General features: G+C 35.8%; 2 protein-coding genes and 2 long non-coding RNA genes across 6 annotated transcripts; all 4 read right to left on the reverse strand.

Annotated features, from left to right (window-relative positions):
• Positions 1–4213: 4213 nt before the first annotated feature.
• LOC107761151 (uncharacterized) lies at positions 4214–6365 on the reverse strand. Its single transcript, XM_075254455.1, has 4 exons — positions 5894–6365; positions 5540–5702; positions 5106–5199; positions 4214–4957 (listed from the first exon to the last, which is right to left on the reverse strand). The coding sequence occupies exons 1-4, from the start codon at positions 5951–5953 to the stop codon at positions 4678–4680; spliced, it is 597 nt and encodes a 198-aa protein (XP_075110556.1). The 5' UTR covers positions 5954–6365; the 3' UTR covers positions 4214–4677.
• A 1279-nt stretch (positions 6366–7644) lies between these two features.
• Positions 7645–9649, reverse strand: LOC142182259 (uncharacterized). 2 transcript variants are annotated; one of them, XR_012711119.1, is made up of 4 exons: positions 9499–9649; positions 9290–9397; positions 8096–8150; positions 7645–8020 (listed from the first exon to the last, which is right to left on the reverse strand). It is a non-coding gene; the product is annotated as an uncharacterized LOC142182259 (long non-coding RNA). The 2 variants fall into 2 exon arrangements; XR_012711120.1 differs by lacking the exon at positions 8096–8150.
• Positions 9650–10492: 843 nt separating this feature from the next.
• LOC107761155 (uncharacterized) lies at positions 10493–11492 on the reverse strand. The gene is made up of 3 exons (XR_001642529.2): positions 11355–11492; positions 11207–11267; positions 10493–10682 (listed from the first exon to the last, which is right to left on the reverse strand). It is a non-coding gene; the product is annotated as an uncharacterized LOC107761155 (long non-coding RNA).
• A 2949-nt stretch (positions 11493–14441) lies between these two features.
• LOC107761156 (uncharacterized) lies at positions 14442–23010 on the reverse strand. 2 transcript variants are annotated; one of them, XM_075256420.1, is made up of 9 exons: positions 22801–23010; positions 20272–20445; positions 19764–20098; positions 17804–18084; positions 17147–17215; positions 16989–17045; positions 16027–16079; positions 15845–15920; positions 14442–15694 (listed from the first exon to the last, which is right to left on the reverse strand). In XM_075256420.1, the coding sequence occupies exons 2-9, from the start codon at positions 20327–20329 to the stop codon at positions 14740–14742; spliced, it is 1884 nt and encodes a 627-aa protein (XP_075112521.1). In that variant the 5' UTR covers positions 20330–20445; positions 22801–23010; the 3' UTR covers positions 14442–14739. The 2 variants fall into 2 exon arrangements, with proteins under 2 accessions (XP_075112521.1, XP_075112520.1); XM_075256419.1 differs by having other exon boundaries at positions 19764–20166.
• Between the last annotated feature and the right edge of the window lie 575 nt (positions 23011–23585).

The raw sequence follows: 23585 nt of genomic DNA on the forward strand, positions 1-23585 counted from the left end.
CCTCAATAATAAGCAGTTGAAGAATTGGGTATACGAAAAGTTTTGTTTAAAAAGAATTATTTTAGGGATAGAATAGTAAATATTTTGGTCAAACCTAAAGTGCTTATAAGCTGAAATTTGATAAGTTGGGGGAGACCAACTTATAACTTTTGACTTATTTTTAACTTATACGCACTTTTAATTTTACCAAACATATAAATAAGCCAAAAAGTACTTATAAGCCAATTTAACCAGCTTATAAGCTTAGCCAAACACCCTCTTCAACTGCTTATTATTAATTTTAGCACTTTTATCCAAACACGTAACTGCTTATTTTTTAAATCAGCTTCACCACTTAAAAGTGTTTTTCAACATCTAATGCTTATAAGCTACTTAAATCAGCTAAGCCAAACGGGCTCATAGAGCATTCACTTGAAACTCCGGAAATGAGGTATCGGCATAGTTTTCGAATCTATAAAGCAAATTGAATACAAAATCTACGAGTCATGCAAGCAGCCACTAATACGTGGATTAGCGTAGGTTGTCAACATTATATTCTTGGAGTGCGGCTCTTTTCCGGACCTTGCGTGAACACGGAATGTCTTATGTTTACCGGGCTGTCTTTTAATTATATTGCAACAGTCAGGCATAACTATTAGCACTATTTTATGGTCTCGAGGTGAATTTGATTGTGAATTGACGTCATTATTGGTGATGAGTCTAACGCTATTCATGAGTGCATGTCCCTACTGAAATAGCTCGAAGATCCACTGATGGAACATGACTATAGGGAGCAAAACGATCTGGCAGATCAATTAATCATATATGGTAGCAAGATGCAGAAGACTATTGCTCATGTATTACATTTGTATGCTACTCTTTTTCCACCAAGAAAAAGGGTTAAAAAAAGTCAAAGTATCTCTTTCCAACATTCAAACTTCCATTAACCAGAAAAGAAAAAAGCTAAATCTTATGAATCATTTTGTGATGTATTTCTTCAGAAATGGATTATTTCTTGATTGCGCGTCTCATCTATTATAATTTAGGTGCTTTTCTCGTGTTGTCATTTTATAAAGTTTATTTAAGCACAGTTTATACTTAAATTACAAATAGATAATATATATACTCTCATCTCTGCAACCACTCACCATGCTATATTATAAGCATTAAGACTTTTAGGTGAAGTTAATTTACTATAATATCCAAAAATTGAATGACCAAATTATCCTCAACCTAAAATTAAAATTACCTTCCATTAAATAAAATTTTTTACTTAATGCCCCGGTAAAAAAAATAAACAGTCCTAATGAAATAATCAATAATAAGGGGTGTTGCCTTACACCTTTTAGCCGTCATTGTACAGTTTTTACTAATATTTTCACAATTTCTTTATATATTATTTGCTTCTTTATTCAGTTTTTTCTCCTCCTTTAAATCCTTTATTACATAAGCGATAGCGCTTATTTATTTTTTCGGTTACAACAGGATTTTTCACCATTAATTATTATTTACATATTAAACATTTCACATTTTATTTTCTCTATAACTCTTGTAACTTATTCCCTCATTAACCAATGCACTAACCAAATTAATTTAACCAATCTATTCGTTACTAAATAAATCTATAGAATATGAGGAGTTACACCTAAGTAAATTAATATAGGTTAATTCTATTATTTTAATAATATATGCAAGGGAAGCCCAAAGAACACCAACCAAGAGAGAACTAAATAAAGGCAACAAAATAATTTTCATTTCCCTCAAGAACGCTTTTGGGGTAGCAGATTTGATTTGATCTTACATTTTTATTTTAGTTTCTTTCACGTTTCCTTTCCATTGATAAAAAATGGTATGAAGTAGATGAAATTGAGAGTTGGACAAGTATGTAGATATGATGGATGCTAGAATCAGAATAGTTTCAACTCTCAGTACCTTCAAACTTCGCGGATGATGAAGACCACATGTGAGCTAGAGGAGTTCATGAGATATATGGAAGGTGGGTTTCTCCAGAAAGGATGTTATTCATGTATTTCGAGGGCATATCAAATGATATTTTAGCAGGTTCAATTGTTTTTGTTTAGTCATTTTTAAATTTTGTCTCTTGTCATTTCTATTAAAGTTTTGATCTTTAATTTTTATAAGTTTTATTATGACCGTGAATATCACAAAATTAGAGCGTTGGTGTTTTTCTACCAATCGATAGATGATTGGTCCTGAAAGAAATTATAAATAATTGAAATTATTTTTAAAATATTTATGAAAATCTCAAGCAAGAAGTTTCAAAAGCTTCCATAGCACGGAGAGTTGAATCTTCCTTTCCTTTTCTTCATATAGTGTTTACAAACAAATTATGGACAATTAAAATTACTTCCAATTACGTACATCACTCAAGAAAGAAAGTTAAGAAATTAAAGATTAAATGATATACAATAATTAACTTTTTTTGTGCTATAAAATATGCTTTAAAATTCAACCACTTTAGAATAATGTATGCAGTTTATGTAATAATTTTTTATTATTTGCTATAAGTTAAATAATGATTGCTGTTGGGTATACACGTGCGCGAAGCACGTGTCCAAAAACTAGTTTCTTGAAGTATATATATAGAACTAGTTGTTGAGTTTTTGTTTAAGATAGAAATAGTTTTAAAATTAGAGTGAATGAGAAATGAGATTTGGATTTGGATTTAGATTCGGATTTGGTCAAATGATCGATCGATTAATTAATTTTTTGGACCAAATTTATTTGTTAATAGTGAATATTAACGTGATATAATCCGTGTTTGTAACGGATGTTTTTCAATTCGTGTATTGTGTTGCAACACTAAGCAATAAGCAGCCTAGTGCACCTCCCACAATGGTGCAAGTGCTCCTCCCACCAAGCAGGTGTACATTCCACCATGTAAGTGCTTCCTCCATGATAGCCTAGTGCTTGTTGCACCATGGGGGGGGCGGATTTCTCTCAAATAACTGCTATAAATAGAGCATAAGTTGGAGAGAAAGAATAAAACATCGGAAAAAACACTCGAAACACTCTGTATACACTTAATATACACTCTGTATACACTGGATATACACTCTGTATATACTGGATATATACTCTGTATACACTGCGTATACACTGGAAAAACGAATTGCAATCTGATATTCTCTTCGGTAAGAATTCAACATTGGCTATACTTTGCATTCCTTCCTCTCCGAATTTCCATTCGACTTCTTAGTTGTCCTCCTTATTCTGCATTGTTTTTAACTACAAACAAAGCATCCATAAGTGTGATTTGCTGCCGAACTTTGTGTTCGCTGAAACACTGGGGTTTGAAGTATCGCTACACCAGTGTGTAATTCGTTTTATCCTGGGAGGAAATAATCTATAACCTTGGGTACTAGGAGGGGATTAAATTCCTTAAGGAAACACTGTGAATTCAGTGGGCTCGAATTAATTTCTGTATCATTTAAATTTACGTTTATAAGATAACGTTTTATTTTTCCAGAATTATTATTTACAAATACAGGATAACCACGGATCCAACACTAGTCTCATTTATCTGGCTAACAAAAAGCCCATTGCAAAGTGCCACAATCCTGATAAATCTCTAATGCCCCACTTGGGCGGAGGCTCGTATTTAAAAATGTAACGCACTTCAGCTGTTGAGATTGTAAAGCTCACCTGGTGTCAAAAGCATGACTTCTGATTCAATCTGAGCCAAGTGTTCCTCTTTCCAATTTGTACTCGCACTCGACACCATCTTGAGAATATGGGATGAGGGAGTGGGGAAAAAGGGGCGGAACAGTACAAATAAGTAGATCAGTGCACACTACCCTTGTGTTGCAGAATGCTGATAAACGTTGTTAACGATATGGTCACCTGAGAAAAGTTTACAATTGCCTATATATATACGTGCTAAAGAACACTACAATGAGAATCAATGTTCACCTGCTTTACTTTGAACACTCTTAACAAGAACTAAAGTGTTACTGTAGAAAATTTAGTAGTAACGAGTCAAACGCATTATTTCTGTCACATTTAACTATGAAAGTTTGGAGCTGAAAGCTTTTAGAATAACTGGAAGTGATCTGTTGACAGATTCTTGAGCTGGGGTCTATTAGAAACAGCCTCTCTACCTTCACAAGGTAGGGATAAGGTCTGCGTACACTCTACCCCAAACCCTACTAGGCTTGCCACGTGTATTTTTTAAGTTGGGATGAAGGATTTAACGGGTGAGGGGAAAATATAAGTGACTTGAACAGCTATCACTGGTCAGCGGATGAAAAAACATTACCAGCTCCGGACACCTGCTAAGGATGTGGGACAAAATTACAAAAGAGTCAGAGATGGCACTAAACGGAAAGCTTGAAAGAAAAGCAGAGGATTACCATTTCCTGCGTTCTGGCCAACATAAGTGAAGACAAAGTTCTCTTTATTTCATCAATATCTTTGAGCAATTTCTCATTCTCAATATTGCCACTTCTTATTTCAACGTCTAAAGCTGTGATTCACATCAAATTCCAATTTAGAACAACCAAAGGGTTTGAAATGAAACACCAATTGTTGCATCTTTTACCAACCATACACAATTTAAAGTTCTTGCAGAGTTGTTGATAAATAGAGCAATGATATTTCAAGCTGTTCACACGTAAAACAGCAGCCCAGACGAAAAAGAAAGAAAAGGCTATAAGAGCTATTGACATTATTATATCACTAATGAAGGATACAACAAAAATAAAGCAGAAATGATACCAAGATATATAGAAACATAACTAACAGGAAGAGAAAGTTACCAGACTTCGCTTGCTGAAGATCTTCAAGAACCTCTTCCACAAAAGCTGTTGTTGAACTTTCCAATGCTTTGGTTTTCTTGTTTAAACTACGAACTTCATTTTGTAGCAGCTTTTTCTCTGCTAGCAAAGTGCATACTTCATCATTATCTTTTACAGAAACTTCATTTTGAAAAGCCAGGCACGACGCCATGAATGCATCCCTGCAAAAGTCAATGCTAAAGATTCACTAACAGTTATCTTGAGATATGGAATTTATCAACAGAAAGAGGCTGCCCCTTATTAAAGATATATAAACTCTTGTCGTTTGTATTTCCACCCATAATGTGTCACATAGTTTAAGAATAGCACCTTCTGTTATTCATACTCATAAGTATCTCATCGCGCCTTGTTCTTAGACAACAAATCTTTTCGTCCAAATGTTTGAGAGAGGTCTCTGAATCAGCTAAAAACAAAGACAAAAATTCAGAGGAAAACAGAAAAGTAATGAGAATAAAAGTCAATCACCAGTTCACCACCACTTAAACAGCCTAGAAAAAGTTTTATGTATATGTTTCTTGTATTGCTTTAACCCAAAACAACCGATACTATTGGAAGTTCTACATTTAGTTTTAGGCTCATATTTGGGGCAGTAAATCAGAGGATCGTAATATTAGCATAAATAAATAAATAAAAAGAATCAGAAAACAAGTAATTTGACAGCTGAACACAAAAAATGAATTACCAAAAAAAGAAGAAACAGATTAAAATGCTACGCAAAGCCTCTATACTCTTAACATAAATACCATGAACTCTCATCAATCCATCGATTTCAAATTGCAGTGCATATGCAGTTCTCATCAGCTCCGATTCTCGAGCAGCCAAAGCGCTTTTAACTTCCGTACACTTCACTATTTGCGATTCAATCTCTCTCGTTGCCTGAATGTTCGCCTCAATTTCTTCGTTCACCTGAATGAAATTCCAACAAAATAAGCTAATTTAAACCATGTGATTCACCTATCACACACAAACACACATAGACATACACAAATATATAATCACACACATAAACACACAGATAAAACAACATATATATATATTTACAGTTTTACACACACACAAACACACACAGTGAATGAGATAAAACTGCGTGGAAGCACCTGATCAAGCATATCCTTGAGCGAAGAGATCTGACACAGAATTGTACCTGAATCCTCCATTGCTTCAGTTCTCGCTCCTTCCTTTGTGTTATGTGGATGCTCTCTTAATTTGCCGCGCTTTTACGAGATCACACAGAGGAAGCTGTAAGCTACGGGGTTCACGATTTTTCGAGATTCAAAATTTGACTCCCTCTAATATTTCGTTAGGACACTTTGCCCCTTCACTAAATGTCAAATGCACTTCGTTCCCCCATATTGTGTCATGATTCAAGGAATGTAATGTGTCAATGATTCAAAAAATAATTATACTTCTACTTCAATATTTATTGTTTGGACTTTGGACAATGGTAGAAACAACAACAACAACAACCCAGTATAAATTCACAACCTCTCGATTGGAAATGGAGGTAGCTTGTTATCAGAGCAACCCCTCTTGTCTAGGACAATGGTAGAAGGCAATATTAAATTAACCGATTTTCTCTTTGTAAGCTGCTACGAAATCAGCAATAAAACATAATTTGAGGCGTGCATATATGTATGCTATTGCATTTGGTATAAAAGAAAATGTTTTCTATGAAAATATTTTCCACGAGTATATGTGCTTCATTTAATATTTTCTTCATGATTAATGTAATATTATCTTTTAGATCATTTTTAAAGTATTTGGTCAAGTAAAACTAAATGACATATAATAATTAAACAAGGTGTAGGATTATGAGGATAAAGCTTTTGTGTTAGCTTTTGGTATTATAAATTGATAACTATATCTGCGTGTTGATTGAGACATGTAAAATTGAGTAAGAGTTGCAATCTTTTTAGAGGATAATTACGGGAGAAATTCAAAAATAGCCAGATTTACAAGCGGTCATTTAAAAATAGTCATAGTTTCAAAAGTAATCGAAATTTAGCCACTTTTCATGTAAAGATAAATCTGAACGAAACACTATTCCAAATCCGGAAAAATACTCCAGCATAATATACTGGAATTTGGAGCACCGGTGCTCCAGTCTCCAGTATATTATACTGGAGCTAGCAAAGTATACTGATTTATGCTGGAAGTTCATACACAGGTGCACCGAACTCCAGTATATTATGCTGGACCGATCTCTGTTGCAGCAAAATAGTAGCTATTTTTCAATGACTTGACAAACACTGACTATTTTTGAATGACCAGTCCGAAAATTGGCTAGACCGTGCCATTTTAATGATAATTACTTCCACCCGCTAGTCCTGATTTTTGCATTTAAAATAGCCCTCTGAACAAAAAAACAGCCTTGGACCTTTGAACATAAATCACAATTGGCTGATTAATCAAGGGTATTATACAAATTTTATACATTTTTTTGACTATTACTTTTACCACGACTATTCAGTGTCATTTTCTCATTAATCAACATCAATCAATGAAGATTTAACTCGCTTTTTTTTACAGGTTATCATGACCATACTCTCCCTCCTCTTTGGCCCCCTCTTTGGCTATAATTTCAGCTTCCAAAAATGATTCCATGTCCACTTAAATGAAGCCGTGTTTTCCTGGTGAGTAGAAGGAAGAAGCACGTGCAGTTTATGTACAAAAAGAGGCAAAACGAGCATAAGAAATCTGAAGGTAATTTGCCTCTTTGAGATACATGATTTGTGCGATTCTCTCTTACCAAGAAAATATAAGTTTTAAGAGCACACTGATGAGAGTACTCGGTTAAATGATGGTCTAGCCATATCAAACGAAAGTAAAATAGAAAATTTGAACCAACTTTTACCAAAGCACAAGACCCAAAACTTCACTTATCACTTAAATTTACGCCAATCCATGGGCAAAAAAGAGGAGCTGCATGGGAAAAAAGGTTTGCTAGGAAAAATTTGGGCGGGGATGGGGTGAGGAATAAGTTAAACGTTATTTTCCTCTCCAAGGATCTCACTTCAAATAATATAAAGAATTCACAAAATCACATCCCACTGTATGTGTGTGTTTGGGGGGGGTGGGGGGGGGGGGGGCGCTTTGGGATCAATCTCTACATGATAGCAGCACCCATCTCTGCTTTTCCCTGTCTACATCTTCAGAGATATAAACAACAGTTCAGGTTGAAACTCGAATCACGCCTTTGAAAAATTACACAAAGATTTGCATACCTGCACCAGTCATTTCCATTAATCAACAACAAAGACAGTTAACTGCAACTAACAATTTGAAGCGAGAAAAATAACCTGGGCTACAAGCTAGGGAGGGCAAGGCTAAAAGCAAACACCCTCAGCTTTCTTCCTAAGCAATTTCCAGTTGGAAAAAAAAGATTTAGATGGAGATGCTAGCATTTCAAGTGGTTTTGGATTAGATTTAAATCAATACAATGATTTTACATTTACGAGTAATTGGAAAGGAGATGAGTTACACGAAAATCACAGAAATGTTTACGAGAAGTAAGATAATTTGGAAATTAATCAAAGGAATTTGGAAGGGACCTTTACTTTTACTTTCTTCATTTTATCAATGTTCTCTTTCCCCATTTCTACTCTACTTCAACTCCTTCCCATCCCAGGTACTTTACACACAAATGGCATGAATATTTATTTCCTTTAATAAGTAGAGTTAATCGAGAAGAAAAACTCACATAAGATGAATACCGCACATTTAAGGGCAAAATAATGAAACTTGAATCAATTGATGCACCCATTCACCATTTAACTTCAGCCAAAGGTTTTATGTCGTGATTTCTTTTTGAAATACTCCTGGAAGGAATGATGTAAGAAGAATTTCTTTTTCCTTGCAAATATAATAATGTGTGTTTGTGTAGACAGTATGTCTAACTATTACATAATGTTAGTGAATGAGACTGACAATGAGTGTCTGGCCATGTAAACAACAACAACAATTACTACTATACCTCAATCCCGAACAAGTTAGAGTCGCCAATATGAATCCTCACTTATTTCATTAAGCTACACTTATATCATCATCATTACCAAAATAAATAGAAGTGAACGAAAATAAGATATCTATCTATATATATAATGAGAGTGATAATAATATTGATAGTTCTCTACCAAGTCTAAAACCTATTCTCAACTAGTGGATATCACCTAGTTGAGGCCATGTAAATGTGAGGCAGAAAAGCTTTTCTTTCCTGGATCTCAATGAACCAAAAGACTATGCTGGCCACAAAAACCTAACACACAAAAGAGAATCCGTTTACTAGGATTAACATGAGTAGTTCACAATCGTCAAACTTTCTGCTGATCAAGCCCTAAATAAGACCCTTGAGTTGTATGACTGTCCAAACAGTGTATCCTAAAGTCATTGTACTACAGATTTTGTAAGTTCCGGAAGCTTGAAATTTCCTAACTTTATCTAAGCTATAAGCAACAGAAAATGGAAAGATTAGGAGGTAGGTGTTTAAACAGTACCTATCTCGGAAGAGGGTCTCCTGACAACACAGTGGGGGTATGCATCTCCGTACTTTGCTTCATCTTGAGCTCCTCTTCATATTTCTTCAATCTCTCATTCCACATTTCCTATAATCATAAATTACAGTGATTTAGACAGATAATTGCGCTTATGCTTAAAAATAATTTAAGTATTGAACATATAAAACGAAGATCAGAAAACCTTGTACTTGAGTTCAGCACGATGCATAGCATAGAATCCAAGTATGCCTCCGAGAATGGTTCCTGTTATTATTCGAACATAACCCCATCTCGGCGATATCATCGGTGTCGTCATTGATTCTAGTCTCCTTCTCTTCCCTTTGTTCCGCGAATCCTAAATCTGAGATTGATGCAGCCAGGTGATGCATTCAAAAATACAAGTAGTACTAACTGTGATGCATTCAAAAATATAGCTGAAAATAGAACATCCACAAAATGCAGCTCCATAGAACATTCTCAGTTTTTAGCTTTTACTAATCTAGTGGAATGGGTCAATGGAGCACCTATCAAATTAGCCAAAAATGCAGTAGGGGAAAATATACCAACTGTTTCTTCTAACGATCAGTAAATATGGCCATAATAGGTCAATATTTACGAACCTGTACAGGTAGCAGAGACGACGGGAAAGTATTTGTCGTAATTAGACCAAAGACGTTAGTACAATTTAGGATCCTTGCAACTTTACCTCCAATAAAGAAAACGATTCGGAATGGTTACAACTTAGAAGTGGAAATATTTCTGAAACACAAAAGCAAGGTTTTCTCCGATCTCTGACAATGGAACTGCTAATCCGTCTGTGGGCGGAAGTAGGAATGGCAGGCGGGGCGGGGCGGGGTTCTGTCTGAACCCGCAAAATTTAAACCCGCCCCGCCCCGCATAGGATTTAAACCCGCCCGCACTCCACCAGTATTCACCCGCCCGCCCCGCACCCGCATTTTTTTTCTTAATAAAATTTCTTTCTTTTTTAGAAAGCTAGACTTAAATTTGATTTTTTACTACATAGGCCAAACTTTTTACGTGTTTATGTTTTGGCAATTACTAATTGGCCATACTTTTATGTTTTGCTAAATTCCTCATTGTCTAAGTTACTTGGCTTTTTGCGACATCGACTACGGATATGATCTAACATGGACGATGTCCCACAATTTCTTGTTGATTTGATACGAGTATTACAATACTTACAAACACCAAAACGAACACCATTAATCATCACAGGTGTAAAATGATTCCATGCGTCAGAAATAAGTTTTCTTTTCCCAGTTTCATCAACAACTTCATCGACTTGCATAGGCAATTGACTGTCACTCTCTATAGGAAAAGTACTAGAAGATGAACCAACCGGATTCTCTTCATTTTGAGACTCCATACTTTTCTACAAAAAATAAGCTAAATTAATATTATGAGACATTTCTAAGTGCACATGGAAAATGAAAAAAGAGTCAATTAATTAGTAAATCCAAATTAGTCAGTTATACTCAGTTTGATCCAAAAGAGTCAAATAATTACATTACATACAACTACAACAGAATAATGCTTGCAAGTTGCAACTCTGTGAGCTAAAAATCAGCAATAATGAGACAAGCCCGTTTATCTTTAGATGTAATATAAGTATGTAATTCACATGTCAACTATAATCAACAGCATTATTGACAAAATTTTAGTTTTATTTCAACATAAATTGACATGAGCCTTAAATTAAGCTACATCAATGAGTTAAATTAAGCTACTATAAACTTGAGCTTACAGGAGTTATCACTATTTTCAGAATCCGGAAATCAATCCAATAAAAATAATCTTCAGAAGAAAAAAAGAAGACAATATTTCACCAAAAAGAATCAAATTCAGCAATCAACAATAAACAGAAATTCAAGAAAATAAAAAGGCAGAGAAAAGAACCGCTGGAGAGTCAAACAGGAGAAAGTCGCCGACGGTCCACCTTCTGAGAATTGAAGAACCGCTGGAGAATCAAACACCGTGTTACGGCCGAAAAACAAGAGTTTGAGAGAAAAATTGAGACAAGAGTTTGAGAGTCGACGACGAGTACCTATTCACGAGGACGAAGGAGCGTCTCTGCGTCCGTCGTCTGAGAGAGAATGAGAGATGAGGCGTTTAAGTCTGAGTGAAATTGGGAGTATTTGGGACTAGGGTTTTAAATATTATTCAGCCTTTTAAAATTAAATCCCCACCCGCGACCCGCCCGCATTTTTTTTTTTGAGAAATTTTTATAAAGCAGTATATTTTAATAATAATTAGTCATCTATATATATCATATTACGGATTATGGATACTTTTTTGCGGTTATAAGATGTATTTGATGTATTTAAGTTATTGTATTCATGAATACAGTAGCAAAAATAGGCGCGAGTCACGAAAGTCCAACTAATTAGTTGTTGTATTCGAGTGTATTCGACTGTATTCATGGAGTGAAACATGGGATTACAGTTGGACAGTATTCGACTGTATTCACGGCGTGAAATAGGGGATTACGCTGTTTTTAAAACGGAAAATGAATCAATTAACATAATAGACTCCTAACATAACTCAACAAACTCAATTATAACGCACAAAATTTGTATTTTCAGTTATAAAAAAGATTCTCAACCGAAAAATACCCCAAAACATAGTAATCTTCAGAGAAATTATATAATACATTTGAATACATAAATTATTTTAATTAAGAAAAACATATGAATACATTCATGGCATATAACGAGACAGTTAATACAATGAAATACATAGAATACAACGGGATATATTGAAATACAATGAAAAAAAGACAGTGAATACATGAAATACGTGGAATGCAACGAGATACATTGAATTACAATGAAAAAAAGACAATGAATACATGAAAATACATTGAAATATATTAACATAAATCAAGTTGCTCAGCCCCAAACTCCATCGTCTTTGTTCAAAAACAAACCCTAATTTTTGGCGAATTCGCCATAGTAGCGTTTGAATGTACAACACGCGACAACTTTGAGATTTGAAGGTATAACAGGCGACACCTTTTTTCATTACCCGCTACCCAAAAGATTCAATCTCGGCCGTCCACTGTCCACTGTTCCGTCGCCGCTGCTCCATCGGCCGCTGTATCCAAAGCCTCCGCTAAGGTGAAATCTGTCAAAGTTCAAACGTTGCTTAACTCCCTTTCCCAAATCAGTTAGTTTTGGTTAAGGATTGATTTGCTTTTAAATCGTAATTCAATATTCGGTGCAAGAATTGATCGGAAGGAAAAGAAAATAGATGTGGGTGAGAGGAATTTTGAGATTGAGCATCGTGTTTTCAGAGAATGGGAGAAGAGAATGAGATGTATCAAAGTAGAGAAAGAAAGAAAATAATGTAACTGAATAGCGTATTTAGTGGCTCTTAGGGCTCTAAGGTACCCAAAATTAAACATTTTGCTATAAACCTTAAAAGGTATCTATATAATATAATTTTTTTAAATGATATTTATTTAAAATAAATAAGGTGTTAACATTTGCTATAGGTAGTAAAAATTCTTATTTTTTTAATTTAAAAATTGAACTCGCCCCGCCCGCAACCGCAAAATCTCAAACCCGCACTGCCCCACTAACGTTCAACCCCCCGCCCCGCCCCATTGTCATCCCTAGACGGAAGACGAGAGGGTTTATTCGCCGAGGTTGATGAACGGTTCGGTGGTGTACCTTTTTTGTTATAATATTTTAATTTAATATTTGCCCCCTTTCCGCAATAAATATGAGTGTTATTTTCTAGGGTTATCATTTTTATTTTTGTTTTGTTTCAAGAAAAGGACATACAGATTTGGCTTCTAAGTAACAACTTGTTAGGATGGTTGTTCCGTTGTATCGTATTGTATTATTATTCTAAAATAATATTTATTTTGATTGTCTCATTAAATTGATTGTATTGTGTTGTTAAATCTATTGTTTCGGAACAATGAAAAGTCCTCTTTTTTTAAACAACCGATTTGGTGTGGTGAGATTATTTCCTATTTTTCTTTCCAATTATGTCCTAACTTATTACTTTACAATTCTATTTTATCCTTTACCTCTTTTTCTATTTTAACTCCAAATCTCCAACCTATAACCTACTTTGTTTTTTTTCCAGAACTTCTACCGCCAACGTGAAAGGTGTTTTGCCGCCTTCTGTTTTATTTTTTCTCCTAATTTGCTTTTAACTTAATTCTAACTAGATAGGCTCCTTTGTTTTGCCTTCTTCTATCTCATCCTTTGTTCTGCTTTCTTAAGGTGTTTTGACTTCTTGTGTTTTAAATTATTTTTATACATAATTTTTTATAAAATTTCATATTTAAATAATTGAGGGTATTTTAGTAAACTTATCAATTACAGTACAGTACGATACAGTCAAACTGAACAACAAAATATTATTTAGCAATAACAAATAATACAATCTATCCAAATATTGTATTCATAAAATGATACAATATAATACATTATGAAACGATGTGAAACAGTAATTTAAACAGAGTGTAAGGTTAATATCGTCAATTTAATTGTTAATTAATGTTAAGAAATGAATTACTCAATGTGTGAACAACCAAAAAAATAAAATGAACCGGAGAGAGTACTATATAATATGGCTACTCCTTTCCCCAAAAAAGAAAAACGGTTAAAAGAAGAGTTGGATCAAAGTATCTTTTCCTAACATTCAAACTTTCATTAACCAAAAAAAAAATTATAAATAAATCTTATGAATCAATATGTCATGTATTTCTTTAGAAACGGATTACTTCTTGATTGCGCGTCTCATCTATTATACTTTAAGTGCTTTCTCGTGTAGTTGTCATTTTATAAAGTTTATGTAAACAGAGCTTATACTTAAAGCTAGTCTCATTTATCTGGCTACTAAAAAGTGTCAAAGTGCTACAAGCTTGATAGAAAAAGTCATTTCTCCATAAAAGCACTTTTTTAAAAACTTTTTTGAAAAATACTTTTCAGGAAAATATATTTAGAAGTACCTTTTAATAACTTGGCCAAACACTAATTATTGCGGGAAAGTGGTTTTCAAATTAAGTACTTTTGATAAAAAAAAACACTTTCTCAAAGTATAAGCTGATTTTTAGAAGCTTGACCAACCTGGCTAGTAATCTGTGTCTTCCAACATCACGTTGGAAGGAGAATACTGAACGAAATATCCGGGAAGGGGTAAATGACTCTTTCATTGAAGCTTCAACATGTTACAATCTTACAACATACATACAGCAATATTCACAAAACCACACCTAAATCTCTTACACTACACCATCCAATACAATTCTATCTCCTTGGAAAAATATGTGGGCATGTACAAAGGAGCCAACGCTCTCACTGGTACACTTTCATGACCCCATGTTCTCTATATTTTTCTGTATATGTAACATACACGTCTTACATGGAACACCAAATAATTTGGAGCATCCAAAACATCAAAGGTGTCGGGCTCTAGTAGTGTTTACACTTGCTGCTGGCTTCCCCCTCTTTTCTCCTCAGCTTTAACGATCTTTGCCCAGGTTGTTGTTTCATAGAAGCGCCTACTAACAATAATCGAGACATAACATAGGCCAATAGTTCTTCATGATGAGAAAATGTAAAATCCAAATGAGCATACTCAAACTCATTATATGACACCTCCACACCTGCATCCTTCATCAGCTTATAATGCTTCCTTACCATGGATGGCCTGATGACCTTGTCCTTCCGCCCAGCAACAAGATCAACAGGAATATCAATAAGGGAATAGTACTCCCCCAAATCTAAAGGCTTAGGGGAACTGTAAGCTTCCATGTTTGCAGCTGCACTCCCATAGTCAAACATTATAAACTTCCGAGTGTGCTTGATCTGTGCCAAATGAAGAGCCACACGGAATGAAACAGCTGGCATATCATTCATATTGTAGTGCGGCAACCCTAAGACTCCAACCCAATTTGAACTGTCTCCACCAACCCCATAGCTTATGAGAGTTTGCACAAGGCCTCCAACTGCTGGTAAGTTGTGGAAATCACGGGCCAACTTGTTAAGCAGCATGCGGAAAAAACGAGTGGGTATATAGAAAGCTGACACAAAAGGGGCAAGTAGAGGAGACAATAGTAGGAATAAGTATTCCATCATTGTGAATACAGGATTGGAATCATGATGAAACCCAGCAGGTGATAATAAGATTAATCTTGAAAGTCTATGGGGCTTTTCCTCAATTCGACGTGTTAGGACGTACATTAGAATAGCAGCTCCTCCCAAACTATGGCAAATTGCACAAAGTTTGTAAGGTTGATCATTGTCGCTCTCTTCCTCCACAGTTTTTTGGCTATTTTTCAATTCAGTAACTTTTGTTTTGTGGATCTTATCTATCATTGCAGGTATATCATGTGTCCCATGCTCATTTATGGAGTACTTCCAGTACCTGCATGAACATCCACATTTAGGAACTAAAGTAACTTATAGCAATTCAACAACCACCAAACACACAAAATATGAAGAAACTTTTTTTCTTCAAAAAGGAGTCTAATGACATTTTATACATGATGGGGGATGCATGAAGTAATACACTTACTGGCGTGAGGATATGTTCTTGTCAACATGCTCTCTTGAGACCAATCCACGGAAATTTCCTAGAAAAACATCATACCCTGTAATCAAGAAAGACAAGCTTGAATACTACATAATTATCTCAGGAGAGTTTACAGTATATGCACACCCAAAAAATTAGTTGACACAACAGCACAAAGGACAAACCTTGATCATAAGCTGCAAATGCTGGGGAACCAACAACTCCATTCGATACCCAACTATAAGTCAAATCACCAAGTGAGAGATTAAATAGAAAAAATAACGATGCAATTGACAGTTAGAAGTTAGAACTGATCATAGCCGTAAATCTTAACGATGCAATTGAAAGTTAGGGCTGATCTTCACAGTATTAAAAAAGGAAAACATAAGAACTAAAAATTGAAGGACTACTACGTCTCAATGCAACATAGATCAAATATCGACAAATAGATGCCTCCTCAATTTGTATGATTTGGCGGGGGATGAGATATAATGCGCACAATCCGCAAGATCAAAGTGCCAGATATAGTCGATCTCATCCTCAGAAGGTATAAATTGATAGCCTATACCAATTCTACACCTTCATCAATGCCCATATAGAAAATAGACCCTCTCCAGGCAAAAAAGTTTCTTGAACATACTTGGCTTCGCCCAGAAGGTAGTTCAGCTACAGTAGCAAATTAACTTATCCTAATCCTGCTTTCCTGATCACTCTGATATTTTGACATTATGAATATGTAAAATGAGAAAAGCAAAATATTGAACTCCCTGCTCAACATTCCATAATCCTAGTCCTTTATCCCAACTCCCTAGCGAACTAATTAGCACATACGCATATCATAGTTTGATCTACTTAGAAACCTGTGAAGGGGAAAAAAGAAAAAAATCCATAGTTGTTCAAAGTGTTGCTTAGACAGTCAACTGGCATAGAACCAATGATTTGGTACTTCCCAAGTCTTTCTATCTGATCGACTGTCATTTCACCCAAAATATCACGCAGTAGTTACTTATAAGCCTAGCAGATCTCAAAGGAAAAACTTGCAATTTATGCTGAGACATCAATGTTATCCCAAGTATGCAACAAGTTGAATACGCCAATTAAGAAAGGGAAAATGATTTTGAAGAGTTAGAAGAGATGTTAGGCTCACCCCATGGATGAATCAAAAACCCCATGTTGTAGATAAACAACCTTCCGAGCATCACGTCTGCAAAATTAAGTTTGAAACATCAAGCAATATCTATAAATGGGCATCCACCTTAAAGCTCTGATATAAAGTAGTGATGATGATCAAACAGAAATGCAAACCTTGGAATTCTCTCCAAAAGGAGAATATATCCATCATCAGTAACCACACGAAGAGCTTCATATGGGTATCTACAAAGGAAAGAGTAGCATGCTGAGAATAACTGGGATGCCAATTTTATTTGAAAAGCAAAGCACTGCTGAATAATGAATACGAAGGGTTTAGAACATGCTTCAACAGTCTAGAGGACAATATCTACCCAAACAACACTGGTTGGTCCAAAATAAAACTGGGAAGTCAATGATTTTCATTTTCCTGTTTACAGTTGTAATCTTAAAAAATTTTGTAATATAATTCTTGTCCAAAAAGCAGTATGTCCAATCAATTTAGAGGTCATTATAACTTAAAAGTTAGTATTTCAAGAAAATAAGCACTCTCTACGCGCACTGGATTAGTTACAGCAGACACTAACACAATAGAAGTACAGAGAAGATGCTACTCTTATCCAGCACTTTACAGACCTTTAAAGAATTTGGTGAAATATTTTAGATCCAAACTTTAAAAATATATCCTCTTATTAATACGACAAACTTAAGAAATATTTTAAGAAGAATTGGACATGTCCGATCCCTTGAATTGTGTCGGCAATATTTTTTTAGAAAAAGACAACTGCACAGGCCAGATCTTAGAAGAGGTAAAATGCAAGCAAAAACCCTCACCCAAGCTCTGTAATGACATCTTGACATGTCCGAGCATCTGTATTGAGGGAATTAAAGCCTGTCTTCCGTTCTCTAGGAGTAGGATCACTCTCCGCGAGGGTATCCACAGGAACAGAGAGACCTGAACCAACAGAGGGAACATCCTCGTGACCGCTGTTATAAGAATAAAACCACTTCACCACTTTCTTCAAGGTGCCTATTGGTGACAGAAGACAGTGTGCTGCCTTGTCAACAAATTCAAAAACAGCCTCAATGGTGATCTCAATTGCTAAATGGAGATCCTGCATATAACAAAATTAGACCAAGTCATATTCATAAGAATATAATCGGGCAGAACACAAAAACAAATAGAATATACTGGACAGGACAAGGTAGTTTCTAAGAAGACACAATTTTTTATTTTCACTTTTCTCCTCCCGAACTCCTATTATTCTTCACTTTTGGTATTGTTTTGGCAGGTAGGACGAGCGAAGAATAAACAGGAACGGGTGTTGAATAAAAGAATAAACAGAGAGTATTAAGTTGTTAGTGAGAGAACCAATTCTGGAGTTAGTTCAGCTGCTTGGTTTCTTCTGATTGACATAAAAACCATCGAATTACTCAAATCCAACTTTTTTAAGGTTGACCCCAGTGTCAGAAGGCTCCCACTAAAGTAGGCTCGGGAGAAGACGAATGTAGGCAGCCTTCCCTCCTTTATGGAGAGGCTGCAAGTTTCAAACCCTAGTTGCCCATAGAAACACATAGCACTTCTCTGTTGCTCCAAGGCCCAACTTTGAAGGTCCAATATTCCGTGACATCAAAATGGTAAATAGGAAAAGTTAAAGCTAATTATAGTCGAAATACTTCTTGTTTCATTCTGTTTTTACCTTATATTTTCTGAATTTTGAAACTTCAAATTACTTTTAATGTAGCCCAAACCTGCAGTCTTCCATTTATTGAGTTATAAGCAATGCTTGCCAGGCCATAGTCCAACGAAACAACCACAACAATAGCATGATTCTTTTACAACCTGTATTACTTAAGGTTGAAAGTTGCAGCGGTTGTCTTTCCCTTCTTGTATAGCATCAGTCTTTCACCCACAAACCAAACACCTCTCCGATTTCTTCCTCTTGTAGATTGCTTAAAACTGAAAGATTCACCATACAAATCTGCAAACACAAAATGATCAAGACCGAAGCTCATCACCAACCCTTTCTTCACCAACTTTCATGGCTTCTTTCTTTAACCTCCTTCTTGATCTGTTACCTAAAGAGAGGAGCCTTTTTCGACCGCCTCCGCAATCGCAACCCGACTTATCATGGATAAACTTCTCTAACTCTCCCCCCTACCATCAAGGACCGAGAGTATATTTTTGTCTCTTTCCATTTTCAATCGAGATATGTTCTTTGCAGCCCATCACATTTCTTCCTCCATGTATTTTTTCCTTTTACTTTTGTGATACAGTATTTTTTTCAGGGAAAAAAATATGTCGCATTGGATCCGAGGCATACCAAAAAAGGGAGGTGAATTATCTCCCTCCCTCACAGTCTCTCTTCAGAATTTGTCTAGGAAATTGTAGATGAAAGAAAGTGAAGGTAGCAGCTAAGCACACTTACATCTAGTGAATGTTGGAATATTTTTGAGTCCTCCCCCTCCCCTTCACGCTTCTGGGAGTAGGTTGGAGAAGACAGGAAGACAGTTAATAAGTCTTCCCATTCTTTGTTCCTTTTTCCTTCTATCTTTCAATTTGCTACCCTTTCTGTGAATATGGTTCACCTAATCACCTCTCCTTACATAGAGTAGAAGAAGTGTAAGGTAAATTGGCATGTTCAAATATTGGCCAGACAAGGATAACATGAGGAATCACGTGGACAACCAATGAGCTGTCAAACCTACCCCACCCCCACCCCCACCCCCCACCCCTCTCCCAAAAAAAAATTACTGGATGAAGAGTAATGTTGTATGAAAATGTCAAACAAACCTCAACGACACCACGTCTTCTGTCAGTGGCACGCTGGACAACGTGATCCCTTAGTGTCTGTAACCTCTTCCTCGCTTGTACATGGGAAGACTGGAAACTCTCAGATGTCCGAGAGACTCTGCTGCCCGTACCCAAAGCATAGAGATACAAAGGTATGCCCAACATAAATTTAATTGGGAATAGGAGCCATGAAATGATGTATCTGACCCAATGCATCCAGTGCCTGCTCCGCCTTGAAAGACTGCGAGCTCTAGATACCCGAGAACTTTGTGACAGTGGAGATGGAGGACAAATGTTACTATCAGTATATTCTTCTTCTGATGATGATGAATAATCTACACTCGAGGAGGTATCAGAATCAATAGAAAGTTCATGAATGAACTGGTTAAAAGAAGAGGCACCACTGTGATCACCGAAAAGGTAGATGTTAATACAGACGCATTATTCAAAAAGAGCTAAGTTCAAAAGCCAAAACAGGGGTAAAATGGAAAAGAAGATAAAAACTCACTTCTCCATCCACTGTGGAAGCCGAGGTCCACGAAATGTTGGACGAAGCTCCCAACCATGTATGCCTTCAAGAATAGTAGATTTCCCGGGCAATATTGTCAATAATAATGCTGACACTCCATTAATCAATCTCACAACATTATTCAGTGACTCATAAGTCACTGTCTTAACTGACCTGAAGAAATGTTGACAAAAGACAGAAACATTAAATAATGCATCAATAACCATATTTGCTGAAGAAAACAGAGTGAGAGTAACCCTAAGCATTTCAAGCTGAATAAAAATTACAACATATGAATGAAATAATACTGCTGAATATGAGCTACTTTTATGGTTAATGACTTCTGAGCTCATTCAAATCTATCCGCCAAAAGTAATTGTTCTCACTTGTAAAGAAATGGTAGTGCATTAGGGTATCTATAGATATTGAGCTTATTATGTTGCAGTGCACTCAACCAATGCCCTTAAGGCAATCATCACAATGAAAAACGAATTTTGCAATAATCTCCCATCTATTCCACTGGAAAAATAGGGGGGATCATAGCCGAATCTATCCACGAAACAACTGTTATATTGGTTTGACTTCCATGATCCCACTTCTTGCTACAATATTGCCATTAGTCTGCTACTTGAGCGGCACCAAGAGCAAAATACAAGCAGCTAGAGGTTTGTTCATTAAAATAGACATCCTCCCCCTGGATCTCTTCTAGAAGAAGCCACTTAATTGCCGAAGTAGTTACAGGCAAAGAATAAATATAGTGGAAACTTTTTCTCCTTCCAGCTAAGAGAGCAAGAGAATAACCAATCACAGAGTTCCTGATCATAAATACAAGTCCTAGAATGTTGTTAGAAACAGTTTAAGTGTCAACTTAGGAGATATACAGATATCTGCTTTGAATACACCAATACGATCTTCTTGAGTAGAGATAAGAATTATATCTCGCCTAGCTCTCCCTTTTTCTCTCGATTAATTCTAGTACTTTCATATGCGCTAATAATATTGAAAGAAATACAAGTCACATCAAGTTCACTTCTTCGAGATTCAGAAGAAACTCTGGGAATAACTTGAGATCAACGTGATATATAGACATAAAGGATAGTCGCCAATCTGCAACATTGTGCTCCCAAATCCGCCCCAATGTTCTACCGCAACAAGAACAAGAACAAGAACAACTACTGCCAAGCGGCTACGCCTCAATCCCAAACAAGTTGGGGTCAGCTATATGAATCCTCACTTCTTTTTTAAGCTCAACTCATGTCATCTATCATACCAAAACAAAATATATATATATATACACACACACACACACACATATATATATATATATATATATATATATATGTGTGTGTGTGTGTGTGTATATATATATGTGTGTGTGTGTGTGAAATTCTCTAGCATCTAAAACATATTACCAACTAGTAGATATCACCTATATGGATCTTTTTCTTCCATTGTGCTCTATCTTTAGCTAAGTTTGCATTGATTCCAAGGATTCCCACCGATCTACCGCTCATATCCTAAATGGTTAGATTGGTATGCGTTTTCATTTCTAGTTCCTCTCTTGAAGATATGACCCTTTACAACTGTTCAATAATGTCCTCCACGTCATGAATTTATTATGCAAAAGATGAATTGATGCTATCATGTCTGGTGGCGGTAAATGGTAATAGTCTGTTAATTTGGCATTCTACTATAATAACGAGATACATGCCATCACAATTCTATTTCTTAGACAACTAAAACTCTAATTTTGTCACTTTTTTCTGCACATACGCCCCGTAGAAGTTCATAGCATAATTAATACTAGTAATCTGTTAATGTAACTATCCAACTGTGCCTATTCTTCAATATCAATTTGTTTCGTATATATACAGAAAACATAGCATAAGTACACGCTCACACACATATACTTATGTCTAACATTCATTTTTCAATTGCACATTTATCTTAACCTTATACTACCACAAAATTTCAAACCAAAGGTATATTACAACTCAATATATCGTGTATTTTTTATTTTCTTAAGCTCTGGCTGATTAACTAAACCCAAAAAAGAAGCTTCAAAGCAATATTCACATTCTTCTTTTCTGATAACCATGGGGTCCAAGCCAGCTTAGAAGGTAATTGGTAACTCTATCCACCAGGGCTTGAATAGATGGAAAGAATTCGTCAGTGTTTTTCGTCTCGTCTCGCTGGGATTTGAACATGAGACATGATGGTTCTTAACCAACTTCATTGACAACTAGGCCAACTTATTCACATTCTTTTTAAAAACTAATTGCGAAGAATCAACACATCACCACTTCACTGTAGAATAATCAATCAATCAAATTCGTCTTAATCCAATATCAGTTGGGATCAACCACATATATCTCCCAAACATCCACTCATCCATTTCATTCCAATTGGAACGAGAATATGCCTGAATACGCATACGGGCATCCATGTAGATGTACATCAATGTAGTTGTATCAGGTGCTTGTGTATTTATAGTTTTATACACATAAAGAAGGACAAATGAAAACTTACTCTTTGGTGACAGCGAGGGTATGGTCAACGAGCCGTTGCATCGGTTGCGATTATATTTGGATTAGATTTGGTAATTACAACAAATAATCGATACCGATTCAATCGATATAACTCCTGGAAAATTGTAATCAAACTGTAAAACTATTTGCAAAATGCTCTGGAGAGAGAGAAGGGGTCCGAGTCCGATAAATGGGGATTCGTAGCTACAACACCGCCTATTCTTGCCGTCCAGGGAAGTTATGGTCCCATTTTGCAACGTGGCATTCTGTGGTTGGACATAATAATCCCTGTCGCTTTCGAAGTTCCTCCTGACTGACGTGTCATTGACTCCACGTTTGCGTTTATATCCATTTGAGATACGCATATTTCCTCATATTGCAAATGCAGTCCCTGAATTAGTTGTGAATGACGACTTTCTGACCTTACCTATAAATTATCTGGTACCCCCCCCCCCCCCCCCAAGTTTTCGAAATCGGTCTAGCGCGTTATGTTAGATAATGATGAACGGCATTTGTTGAAAAATAAAAAGAAAATTATGCGATACATCAAACATTTATGTTGTATTTATTATTTTTAGCTACTTTCGAGAAACTTATCGTCCGTAGCTATATTTGAATGTTATTGCATCCAAATAAGAGGTTAATTATTGTGAACTGAAACAAGAGAGCAACAAGCTTTCGTAGCTTAGTTGGTTAGAACACTCGCTTAGTTAATGGAGGTCTTGAATTTCACTCTCAACAAAGAATATTTGATTTTTCTGTATTCCGTATTTCGCCTTGATTGTA

Source organism: Nicotiana tabacum, chromosome 6 (genome assembly GCF_000715075.1).
Source record: "Nicotiana tabacum cultivar K326 chromosome 6, ASM71507v2, whole genome shotgun sequence".
NCBI lineage: Eukaryota > Viridiplantae > Streptophyta > Magnoliopsida > Solanales > Solanaceae > Nicotiana > Nicotiana tabacum.

What these genes read in the sequence shown, in the direction of transcription:
- LOC107761151 (XM_075254455.1), bottom strand. Translation starts at nt 5,953, where the DNA reads ATGGAGGATTCAGGTACAATTCTGTGTCAGATCTCTTCGCTCAAGGAT. An exon ending in TCAAGGATATGCTTGATCAG is followed by an intron (nt 5,703 to 5,893) that starts GTGCTTCCACGC and finishes AATTTCATTCAG; the next exon opens with GTGAACGAAGAAATTGAGGC. An exon ending in TGGATTGATGAGAGTTCATG is followed by an intron (nt 5,200 to 5,539) that starts GTATTTATGTTA and finishes CTTTGTTTTTAG; the next exon opens with CTGATTCAGAGACCTCTCTC.
- LOC107761156 (XM_075256419.1), bottom strand. Translation starts at nt 22,841, where the DNA reads ATGCAACGGCTCGTTGACCATACCCTCGCTGTCACCAAAGA. An exon ending in GAAGACGTGGTGTCGTTGAG is followed by an intron (nt 18,085 to 19,763) that starts GTTTGTTTGACA and finishes TGTTATATGCAG; the next exon opens with GATCTCCATTTAGCAATTGA. An exon ending in CTTTTGGAGAGAATTCCAAG is followed by an intron (nt 17,046 to 17,146) that starts GTTTGCATTTCT and finishes TTAATTTTGCAG; the next exon opens with ACGTGATGCTCGGAAGGTTG.